The sequence below is a fragment of the Mus musculus genome, chromosome 4, assembly GCF_000001635.26.
Source record: "Mus musculus strain C57BL/6J chromosome 4, GRCm38.p6 C57BL/6J".
Classification (NCBI taxonomy): Eukaryota; Metazoa; Chordata; class Mammalia; order Rodentia; family Muridae; genus Mus; species Mus musculus.
Window position 1 is genome coordinate 116,148,490 of NC_000070.6, and position 11,355 is coordinate 116,159,844.

At 51.4% G+C, this 11,355-nt stretch overlaps 1 protein-coding gene across 5 annotated transcripts; it reads left to right on the forward strand.

Moving 5' to 3' along the window:
• Positions 1–2,008: 2,008 nt before the first annotated feature.
• Positions 2,009–11,355, forward strand: Pomgnt1 (protein O-linked mannose beta 1,2-N-acetylglucosaminyltransferase). 5 transcript variants are annotated; one of them, NM_026651.2, is made up of 22 exons: positions 2,029–2,128; positions 2,576–2,754; positions 3,331–3,445; positions 3,588–3,706; positions 4,220–4,285; positions 4,374–4,487; positions 5,062–5,179; positions 5,353–5,451; positions 5,603–5,730; positions 6,053–6,123; positions 6,342–6,417; positions 6,574–6,657; positions 6,740–6,781; positions 6,971–7,029; positions 7,240–7,312; positions 7,397–7,525; positions 7,607–7,732; positions 9,404–9,468; positions 9,663–9,707; positions 9,934–10,069; positions 10,494–10,603; positions 10,691–11,355. In NM_026651.2, the coding sequence occupies exons 2-22, from the start codon at positions 2,635–2,637 to the stop codon at positions 10,776–10,778; spliced, it is 1,983 nt and encodes a 660-aa protein (NP_080927.1). In that variant the 5' UTR covers positions 2,029–2,128; positions 2,576–2,634; the 3' UTR covers positions 10,779–11,355. The 5 variants fall into 5 exon arrangements, 4 of the variants coding, with proteins under 4 accessions (XP_006503415.1, NP_080927.1, NP_084062.2 ...); XR_376348.1 differs by lacking the exon at positions 9,404–9,468 and having other exon boundaries at positions 2,009–2,128; NM_029786.2 differs by lacking the exon at positions 5,353–5,451.

The window sequence follows — 11,355 nt, forward strand, 5'->3', positions numbered from 1 at the left end:
CTGCAACAGCACAAAAGTGCAACAGCACAAAAGTGCCTGCAACAGCACAAAAGTGCAATAGCAACAGCACAAAAGTGCCTGCAACAGCACAAAAGTGCAACAGCAACAGCACAAAAGTGCCTGCAACAGCACAAAAGTGCAACAGCACAAAAGTGCAACAGCACAAAAGTGCAACAGCACAAAAGTGCAACAGCACAAAAGTGCAACAGCACAAAAGTGCAACAGCACAAAAGTGCCTGCAACAGCAGGTTGGAGAGAATTAGAGGCACAAGTGAAAGAATCAGGCAACAGATGAGTTCATCTGTTTCAAATGGTATTCAATATTGTTCAAAGAAACAAAGGATTTCAACTATCATGACAGTTGATTTCAACTGACATCACTGGAAAAAGACAAAGGGAGGCCCAGCTATATGGCCTGATACAATTTCCCAAGCAAAGGAATCCAGAAGAGATCTGAGAGCAGGTAGAGATGATGTCAGTAGCTGTGAAATTGTGGGTCTTGTGAAGAGATGCAGCAGGCAGGGGAGCCTGGCGCTCAGACACAGGGGAGCCTGGCGCTCAGACACAGGGGAGCCTGACGCTCAGGAGGGAATCTAGGACTGCACATGCAAGTTTGAGAATCTGGACATTAATAAGGATCATGAGAAGACAAGATCATGGACAGTAAACCTGACGACAGAAGAGGGTCAGAGGCTAATGTGAGAACTTCTGCTGACTTGATTTTTTTAAAAAGACTTATTTTATATATGTGAGTACAATGTCATTGTCACTATCTTCAGACACACCAGAAGAGGGCATCAGATCCCATTACAGATGGTTGTGAGCCACCATGTGGTTGCTGGGAATTGAACCCAGGATCTCTGGTAGAGCAGTCAGTGCTCTTAACCACTGAGCCATCTCTCCAGCCCCTGCTTTTTTTGATGTTTAAATAAGAAAAACTTCAGTATAAAGAACATGTAAAAAACCAAAACATTTTTTGTTTCTCAGAGCAGGTTGCACTTCAAAATCCTGACTTGTTCTAGAACTCATGTTGTAGACCAAGTTGACCTTGAATCTATGGCAATCCTCCTTCCTCAGTTCCTAAGTGCTGGGAACCCAGGAGTGAGCTACTGTGGGTCTTAGCATCTTGTTATGAAAGTGGACTTGCCTCACACAGCCTTCCCTCACCTATATAGGAATGCAACACCACTTCCAACCTGGCAAGCACTGCTATCATATCGAAAGATGCCAACACTTTTGGAGTCCTCAAAAAAAAAAAAGTGTAAATAAATAAAGTGTTGCTGGGCATGTTGTACACTCCTTTAATCCTAGCATTTAGGAGGCAGAGACAGGTGAATTTCTGTGAGTTCAAGTTCAGCCGGGTCTACATAAGGAGTTCCAGGATAGCTAGGGCTATAAGGAGATAGGTAAGCTCCTGCTTCCTCAGAAAAGAACTAATCAGGAGCTGGAGATGGCTCAGTGGTTAAGCACACCTGGTGCTCTTCTAGAGGAGCGGTTGGGATCACAACTTTAATTTGGGCTCCAGGGGTATCAGACTGAGGTCTAGTCTCTTCAAGGAGCGCCCGCACTACCTGCACATGCACACAATCAAAGAGCATTTTTGGTTTTCTTTAAAGATGGGGTAGTCACGGTGCCTCTTAATCATGGTTTATGAAATCGAGTTAACGTAAGCGCTCAAAATAGTAGCGGAGCAGGTTTCTAATCCTCTCCTCCCCGGCCTGGAAACAGCCTTGCGGGGCTGGGCCAGGCCTCGGAGCTGCAGCCCTCTGATCCTGGCTTGCCCAGTGAGCTGGCCCGAGGTCCCGGAATGCCGCTTGCTCCGGCTCCGCGGTGCGGGGATGTGCTCTCGCCCGAGGTCCACTCGTGCGGACCGTAACCCTGCCAGACAGGCAGAGTACGCCGGCTCCCCTCGCGCTGCAGACGCCCGGCCGCGGCCGCCGCCCTAAGCGCCGCCCGCCGCCCTCTCACCCCGCGGCGGCGGCGGCGGCGGAAGCGGCGGGGCGGGCCGGCCGGGCCGGGGCGGGGCGCGAGAGGCATGGAGGAGGCGGAGGCCGCGGAGGCCGCGGCGCGCGGGGCCGAGCTGTGCGGGCCCGAGCGCGGCCCGAGCGGGGCCCGGGGCCCCTGAGCCGTAAGTGCCTCCCAGTGCGGGTCTCAGAGGGGTGATGCGGGCTGGGTGGGTCTTCTGAACCTTCCGGCGTCCCTGATCCCTGAGAGGAGAGGAGTTGAGCCAGATGGGAAGAGACGAGGGTGGAGGATTGGGGTGCAGGAGGTCGCTGTTACTGTTCTACCCCAGGGCTGGGAAGGACTGGGATTTGGACCTTTTAAGGACTGATGAATCGTTAAGAGTTGATTGAGTTACTGGCCTCCGCCGCTAAGGCCCTGATCCTGCACACAGTTCCTCTAGCCCCAGGGAATTTTCAGGTGATCCAACTCCTCCAAAGATTTTCTGGCCAGACCCAGAGAAGTTAAGCCACGTTGCCTAGGGCACACAGCTCAGCAGTTTGCTGAGAGAAGTCATTCCAGAAGGCATTAAGCTTTGGGACAAGCATCTTACTCTATGTGACTCTATATATAGTCCCCTCAGATTCCTGAAGTCATGGACTGGCCGGGACAGGGGTGACTCCCTAATCCAGTATGGATGACTGGAAGCCCAGTCCCCTCATCAAGCCCTTTGGGGCTAGGAAGAAACGGAGCTGGTACCTTACCTGGAAGTATAAACTGACAAACCAGCGGGCCCTGAGGAGATTCTGTCAGGTAAATGAGGTCCCACGTGTCCCAAAAGCTGCTCCCTAACTTTACTCTAACAGACTAGGAACTAACTACCTTGGCTATCAAGAAGAGGCAGCAAATTCCTGGAGGGGAAACCTCTGTCTGTTACAGCCTTCTCAGGCAGTGGTTTAGAGCCAGGATTCTGGAATCAGAACCCTAGTCTGACCTCGGCATCCAACAGAAACCAGAAGTCTGGTCAGGCAGGCTTTGCCCCTGACACCCAACTGTCAGGCAGTGTGGCCCACGTTCTTCTGTGTCTCTGGCTCTCCGCTGTGGTTCTCGGGTCCTAAATCCATCTCAAGGAACTAGTTATGGAGGGGACCAAGGAAGTCAAGGACTCAAATGGGAAAATACAAGACCACGGGGTAGGAAGGACCTGGTTGGTGGAGGGAAACCTGCCAGGGAACATTCTCTGGGAGATGGCCACAAATCCGTGTCCTTATTGGGAACCAGAAAGTGGAGAGACTGGTCCCTGTGTCCTCTTCAGCCAAGGTCATACTTTCAGAAGGCCCTTGTGATCTGGAGAGGGCTGGCTGCAGTCACCCCCATTTTCCTACTCAGACAGGGGCTGTGCTTTTCCTGCTGGTGACCGTCATTGTCAACATCAAGTTGATCCTGGACACTCGGAGAGCAATCAGCGAGGCCAATGAAGACCCAGAACCAGAGCAAGACTATGGTGGGGACCAGCTGAGGGTGCGGGAGGGGGGCGGGGGACGGGACGGGACCTGGGGTCTCATGGCAGGAATGGCGTGCACATCCCACAGGGTGTGACTCTGCTAGTGAGTCATCGCCCACGCCTGTTACAATTCCCTCTCCAGATGAGGCCCTAGGACGTCTGGAGTCCCCTCGGCGCAGAGGCAGCAGTCCCCGACGGGTGCTGGATGTGGAAGTATACTCCAGTAGAAGCAAAGTGTATGTGGCTGTGGATGGCACCACGGTGAGTTGGACCAGCATCTTCAGTCCATTCAGAGCACGGTGGGAACCGTCACCCTCTGCCTATTGGCTTGGACTTATTAGGATTAAGTAAATGGTCTATGAAATGTCTATGTGGCGAAGGCTTGGCAGTGATCAGGGGCGTTAGCGGGCAGCTAACTCCCTTATTTACTTATTATGTAACCACTTCCTAATCCCTTTGGCTTCAGCCTTGGGCCAGCCACTGGGGTCCTAGAGGTAATGGGACTTGCCCTTCCCAGAGAGGCTCACTGGTAGAGAGTTAGCAGAGACAGTCCAGGGCTCTTGGTGCCAGGGAAGTGTTAAAAGGTGGATGGTAAAGCGACGAAACCTTTGCCGATGAGGGTACCATGGGGGCTTTCTGGGAGAGTCAGCCTTCTGTCTGAGTTAGAACCGTAGACAGTGATAATAGAGCAGGCTGCTGTGGTTCCTGCTTCTAAGATGGAGTCACCGTGAGCGCCAGGGTGAATAGCTGGATTCTGTTTCTGCCGCTGTGTAGGTGCTCGAGGATGAAGCCCGGGAGCAGGGCCGAGGCATCCATGTCATAGTCCTCAACCAGGCCACGGTGAGCTTAAGGATGGGAGAGCCCGAGGGCCGAAGCTGGGCTTGCTTTGCTGATGACCCCGTCTCATAAGAGGGTTTGCTCCTGCCAGGGCCACGTGATGGCAAAGCGCGTGTTTGACACATACTCTCCTCATGAGGATGAGGCCATGGTGCTGTTCCTCAACATGGTGGCCCCCGGCCGCGTGCTGATCTGCACGGTGAAGGTCAGTGAGGCCCCCTAGCTCTGGCTCTGCTCGGCAGCAGAAAGAACATCTAGAGAAAGGTGGTCAAGTTCCAGACTGAGCCTAGCTTTTTGTTTTTCTTTTGTTTGTAATCAGTACAGTGGTTTCTGAGCTCTGTGCCAGGTACTGCAGCATTGAATGCTGAAGATACAATACAAGACAGATTCCCTACCGCCCCGGAGCTCACATCTCAGTGGTGGCGATGAAAACAGTCAGCTCAGCCAGTAGTCTCAGGAAATGAAATAAAGAGGGGGATGATGGGGCTGCATTTTAGGGAGGGAGCACCTCTTTTTGGAGGGTGGCAGGATGCAGGCGCCGGGCACATGGGTAAAGGGCTGACTTTTAGTATCTGAGTGACTTGGGATGAGTCTCAGACTCTTAAGCCTTTCATACTTTTTTTTGTCTGTGAAAGAGAGTAACCAAAGAGTATTGTTGGAGTCGGTGAGTCGACTTACGTAAAAGGTTTTATATGTAGTGCTTGAAACGTAGCCAGTACTGAGTGAGGCCAGGTCTCCTGGGCCCACACAAGTCATGACTATCTGTTTTGGTCCTCCAGGATGAGGGTTCCTTCCACCTCAAGGACACAGCAAAGGCTCTGCTGAGGAGCCTGGGAAGTCAGGCAGGCCCTGCCCTTGGCTGGAGGGACACCTGGGCCTTCGTGGGACGAAAAGGAGGTGTGGGGACCAAGGCTGTCCACCCTGTAGTATCAAGGGAGGAGAAGAACGATAGGAGAGAGGATGCTGTGGGAAGGGAGTAGATTAGAGTCAATGAAAAGGGGCAAGGGTTGGGGGGAAGCCCCATTCTCGAGGCTGGGCCTTCATTGTCCCTCATTCCTGCCTTTGGCCAGGTCCTGTACTTGGCGAGAAACATTCTAAATCTCCTGCCCTCTCCTCCTGGGGTGACCCAGTCCTGCTGAAGACAGATGTGCCACTGAGCTCAGCTGAAGGTGGGCTTAGTGTGGGTGGGGCTCGGGCAGCGTTTGAGCAGAGAATGGACATTTGGATCCTCAATGAGGCTGGTTTTTCCTTGCCTGTGTGCTTGGGGCTTCCCCAACATAGCTGGTAAGATTCCCGAATCCTGTTGACTTCCTCCCTCAGAGGCTGAGTGTCACTGGGCAGATACGGAGTTGAACCGCCGCCGCAGGCGCTTCTGCAGCAAAGTGGAGGGCTACGGGAGCGTGTGCAGCTGCAAGGACCCGACGCCTATTGAGTTCAGCCCTGACCCAGTAAGTGGGGTCAGGGCAGTGAGGTTCTGACTCCTTCCCAGCTTAGCAGAAGGCCTTAGGACCAGTCCACAACGTAGGTTTCCTCTGCCTTGATCTGGTAGGGGCTGAGGATGTGTGTATACTAAACTCTGAAGACAGGTTGGGGTTGGGACAGACTGTGTTTCCAGGGCTGGGTAGACTGTGTGGAAAGACAAGAACAAGGAAGACCCTTGGCCCTTCACTATCTGCTCTGAGACCCTTCACTGCACTGAGAATTCGTCCCTAAATGGAGATCCTAGTTGGAAGGGGGAATAAGGGAAGCTAAAAGCTGTTTCTCACACAGCTTCCAGACAATAAGGTCCTCAATGTGCCTGTGGCTGTCATTGCAGGGAACCGGCCCAATTACCTGTACAGGTGAGCCTGGAAGTGGGCGGGACTCAGCACTGAACAGGGGGTGCTCAGGGAGTGGGTGGTGCTTTAGCTCGACTTCTTGTACGAGGAACTATTAAAGGAGGCAAAAAGGCAGCAGATGCTAAGCCTGTTCTACACAGAGCATATGGGCCTGTTTATAAACACGGGAGTTGTGAATTGAGAGGAGAAAGAGCCCTAATCTACTTTCCTGGGCTCCTCAGGATGCTGCGCTCTCTGCTCTCAGCCCAAGGGGTATCTCCACAGATGATAACGGTCTTCATTGATGGCTACTATGAGGTGAGTGCGGCTGGGGCCTCAGGCGGACCAGCACAGCAGCCTACGGGTGCTAAAAAGCAGGGATCAGTGAGGGCTGTGAAATATGAGAGGCTTGACATGTTGGGGCCTGCAGAGGTGGGGACGGTAGCACACAGTGACTGGTGACCGTGCCCTCAGGAGCCAATGGATGTGGTGGCGCTGTTTGGTCTGAGAGGCATCCAGCATACTCCTATCAGCATCAAGAACGCCCGTGTGTCTCAGGTATTCCTTGGCAAGGGTGGAAGGGGCAGATACCTGGCCCCACCCCCTGCCTCAGGTCTTATGTGCCCAATTCCCCACCTAGCACTACAAGGCCAGCCTCACTGCCACTTTCAACCTGTTTCCGGTGAGTACCACTGATACAATCCTTGGGTCTATAGAGAGAAATGATGTAATGAAAACTCTTCCCTCACTCGACCTTGCCCTTGTGATCTGAAGGCTAGGGTGGGTAGTGCCTGAACACTAGGTCTGAAGACAGATCCGTGGGATAAGAGCAACCTCCTTGGAACCATGATGTTCCCTCCCGTCCCTGTAGGAGGCCAAGTTTGCTGTGGTTCTGGAAGAGGACCTGGACATTGCCGTGGATTTTTTCAGGTGACCGGGGTAGCCCACAATTGAAGGATGTGCCTTGGAGAGCTTTGAATGAGCTGAGAAGTTGGGGGAGAGCTTGTCTAGCTAGGAGGGCAGGCTTGTATAGAAGGTGGGAAGGATGAAAGGAGACAGTGGGACTACCAGCCCTGCACTTCCAACATCATTGTGTATCTCGGGATGCCTCTCTGAACTCTTAAACTCTGTCTTTCTCAGTTTCCTGAGCCAGTCCATCCACCTGCTGGAGGAAGATGACAGCCTGTACTGCATCTCTGCCTGGAATGACCAGGTAGCCTAGGTGGCCAGGGCTTAATCAGCATGGGAATCTGTCAAGGCCTGGGGCTAATGCCTCATATGTTGCCCCTGTCCTTAGGGGTATGAACACACAGCTGAGGATCCAGCACTACTGTACCGTGTGGAGACCATGCCTGGGCTAGGATGGGTGCTCAGGAAATCTTTATACAAGGAGGAGCTTGAGCCCAAGTGGCCCACACCAGAAAAGGTACCCAGCAGGGAAGGGTGAATGGGCTGGAATCCCTGTTAATTCCAGACTTGTAGCCTTCATAATGTCCTGTGACCACAGCTGTGGGATTGGGACATGTGGATGCGGATGCCGGAACAGCGCCGGGGCCGAGAGTGTATCATCCCGGATGTTTCCCGATCCTACCACTTTGGCATCGTCGGCCTCAACATGAACGGCTACTTTCATGTGAGCGGGGGAATTAGGATGTAGGATGCTATATGGCTTAGTTGTCAAGGACATGGATGCTGGAGCCTAGCTTTGGTACATACTAGCCATGTCAGTTTAGGGAGGTTATTGTTCTGTTTCTGCCAGTTTCTCTATCTGTAAAATGAGGATTAAAAATGCTGCCTGCCAAGGGCCCAGCAAATCACCTCCTTGTGATTCCAGCAGGAGGAGGAGCTGAGACAGGAAGAGCATTACTCTGAGGCCCTGTCTCAGAAAACAAAACCAGCAACAGCAAAGCCAGCTGGGCCTAATCCCAGTCCTTAGGAGGCAGAGCCAGGAAGGTGACTGAGTTTGAGTATACAGACTAACAAAAAAGTAACAGCAAAAACTCAGAACTCTTGAACTACTTCTCTCATTATAAGGTTTGATCTGAAATTAAAACAAACCAAAAAATTTAGGGGTGGTGGTAATAAAAATTAAAACACCTTTCTTCCCAGCACTTGGAAGGCAAAGGTAGGCTGTTCAACGCTATCCTGGACTTCCAGTCTTGAAAAACAAACAAACAAAAAATTTAGATTTATTTTTCATTTTTTGTCTATGACTGTGCACTGTGTGTGTGCCTGGGCCTGAGGAAGTCAGAAGAGAGCATCAGATGTCCCTGGAACTGGAGTTACATGCTTGTGAGCCACCATATAGGTGCTGGGTACTAGAACTCTGATCTTGTGCAAAAATATCAAGTGATCTCAACCACTGAGTCATCTCTCCATCCCCTGAATATGTTTTTAAATGATTTATTTTATACATATGAGTGTTTTGCTTGCATGTGTATACATGTATCGTGTTTGTGTCTGATGGCTAAGGAATCTAGGAGAGGACACTGAGTCTCCTGTAACTGGAGTTACAGATGGTTGTCAACCACCATCTGGGTGCTGAGAACCGAACTCGGGGCCTCTATAACAGCATCAAGCTAGACGGTGGTGGTACAAGCCTTTAATCCAATATTTGGGAGGCAGAGGCAGGTGGGTCTCTGTGAGTTTGAAACCAGCCTGGTCTACAGAGTGAGTACCAGGACAGTTGGGGCTACACAGGGAAACCCTGTCTCAAAAAAAACAAAAAGAAACAAAAAAGTGCATTTGAAACAGTACAGCTGAAAGGGATATATTTAATTTAGAACCTCCTAAAAGCAAGAGAAGCTAATAAAATCCTTATTTACCAATATTTACCATATTTCTTATCTACTAAGGAAGGACAAGTGCTTCCTCGCGCCATTCATGGAACCTGAATCAGCAGTTTCCTTCCTTCTAACCCATCTTTGCAATTGGCTACATCCAACGGACCGGTGTCTCTTTCTCAGTCTTCCCTTCCTCCCCCTCTGATACACACACCCCTACCCCTTGTGTTTTCAGGTCTCTTGTAGCTCAGCCTGAGACTGGTCTTGAAATTCTAATCCTCCTGCCTCCATCTCTCTTTACTTCTAAGTCTCTGTAGCAAATCTGGGGAAAGCCAGTGGGAACAGGACTAGTTTACGGGTCAGTAGCTTGAGCCAAGGGACCAGACCAAATTAAAGGTAGTAAGAGCTTGCCAAAGACAGCAACTCGGAGGGCCCTGGGTCTTGTAGATCTTCAGTAGGTCAGTGAGCAAGTGTGGGCCACACCAAGAAGTCCTGGCCTTCTGTCCTCATTCCTGTTTCAGGAGGCCTACTTCAAGAAGCACAAGTTCAACACAGTTCCAGGTGTCCAGCTCAGGAATGTAGACAGGTAGAGACTGGCAGCAGGCTAAGGGGGTGGGTATCTAAGGCTTGATGGCCAGTGCTTGCTAGTCCTTTCCTGTCTGGGGCCTTGGGAATTTACCTCAGCCCTGCTGTACCTTTTCCCCGTGTGACCCTTTGCCCTGCTCATTCCTTTCCATGGACCTGAGGGACTCTCCTGATATGTTTCTCCCTCCCCTTCAGTCTGAAGAAAGAAGCTTATGAAGTGGAAATTCACAGACTGCTCAGGTATGCCCTAGGGCAATTGGGATGCCTGGCAGGGAGTAAGGAATCTAGCTTCCTTGGTGACACCGTTAATGGGCACTATAGAAAATAAAAACCAGTGTGCTCTGGTACAGACATTAAGAACTGAAAGAAGGTAGCAGCGGAGCATTAACTCAAGTTCAGGGCCCTGTGTGTCCCATCTAGGAAGTAGGCCCTGTTTCGGCCTTAACTTTTTTTTACCCCAATGCAGTGAGGCCGAGGTTTTGGACCACAGCAAGGACCCTTGTGAAGACTCCTTCCTGCCAGACACGGAGGGCCACACCTATGTGGCGTTTATCCGAATGGAGACAGATGATGACTTCGCCACCTGGACTCAGCTTGCCAAGGTGCCTCAGGCTGCACCTCCCTCAGTAGCGCCCGCATCAACATGCGCTGCCCCTGCTATGCTAGCAAGAGTCTTTGTTAGAGAGCTTTCAACCTCAGAACCTTCTCCTACACTCTTACTTCTCTCATCTCACTTCCTGGCCAGGTATAGTGCGGGCCTTTCATGCAGCACTCGGGAGGCAGAGGCAGGCAGATCTCTGATTCAAGGGCCAGCCTTGGTCTACAGAGTGAGTTCCAGAATAGCCTATGATTACACAGAAAAACCCTGTCTCAAAAAAACAAAGAAGAGAACCTCTCTTTTAAGCCCTTGCTCAAATCCGTACTCCAGATAATGCTTCCTCTTGAAGGGTGAGGCTCCGCAAGGCCTTCAGAGAATCATCTCCACGGCTTCTTGACCATCTCTTTCTCCTACTCTATCCCTGCTAGTGCCTCCATATTTGGGACCTGGATGTTCGTGGCAACCACCGGGGCCTGTGGAGATTATTTCGGAAGAAGAACCACTTTTTGGTGGTGGGGGTCCCAGCCTCCCCTTACTCGTGAGTCACCCCGTTCTGCCCTAGGAAATGGCCTTCTGGGTCTGAAGCATGTCCTCTCCTCTGTACCGTTCATCTGTTATGTTTCAGAGTGAAGAAGCCACCATCAGTCACCCCTATTTTCCTGGAGCCACCCCCAAAGGAAGAAGGAGCCCCAGGGGCTGCTGAACAAACGTGAAGCCTCCTCCAGGACTCTGCAGGGCTGGGTACTGTGTACCCCCAGACAGGCTAGCCCGTTGCCCTACCCTGTAGGATTTAGTAGATGCTGGTAGGGGTAGGGCTGGTTTGTTTTTAACATGGAATTTAATTACTAACTCCAAGGGGAAGGATCCCCTGCCCCAACACCCCTATTCCTGAGTTTAAGGTCTATTTATTTACTTCCTTGTCAAAGAAGAGCAGGAGAGTTCCCAGGACCTCTTTGGGATCCCTGGGTAGCTGATCCACTCTTTTCATACCCTGTCCTCCCAGGCCTGGCTCAGAACCTATTTATTGACTGTCCTGGGGGCCTTGGGAATAGGCCCAACCCGGGGCCTTTATTCCTCTCTGGACCAGGATGCTGCCCTGAGGGTGGGACTGGCTCATACTCAGGAAAACTGTTGTGCCCAACTGATGGACAGGCCCATATGGGGTCCATGTGCTGACAGACTCACACAGAGACCTTTAGACACTGGACCAGGTCTCCTCTTAGCCTTCTCTTTGTCCAGATTTCCAAAACTGGATAAAGATGGTCATTGATTAAAAAAGAAGAAAACCTC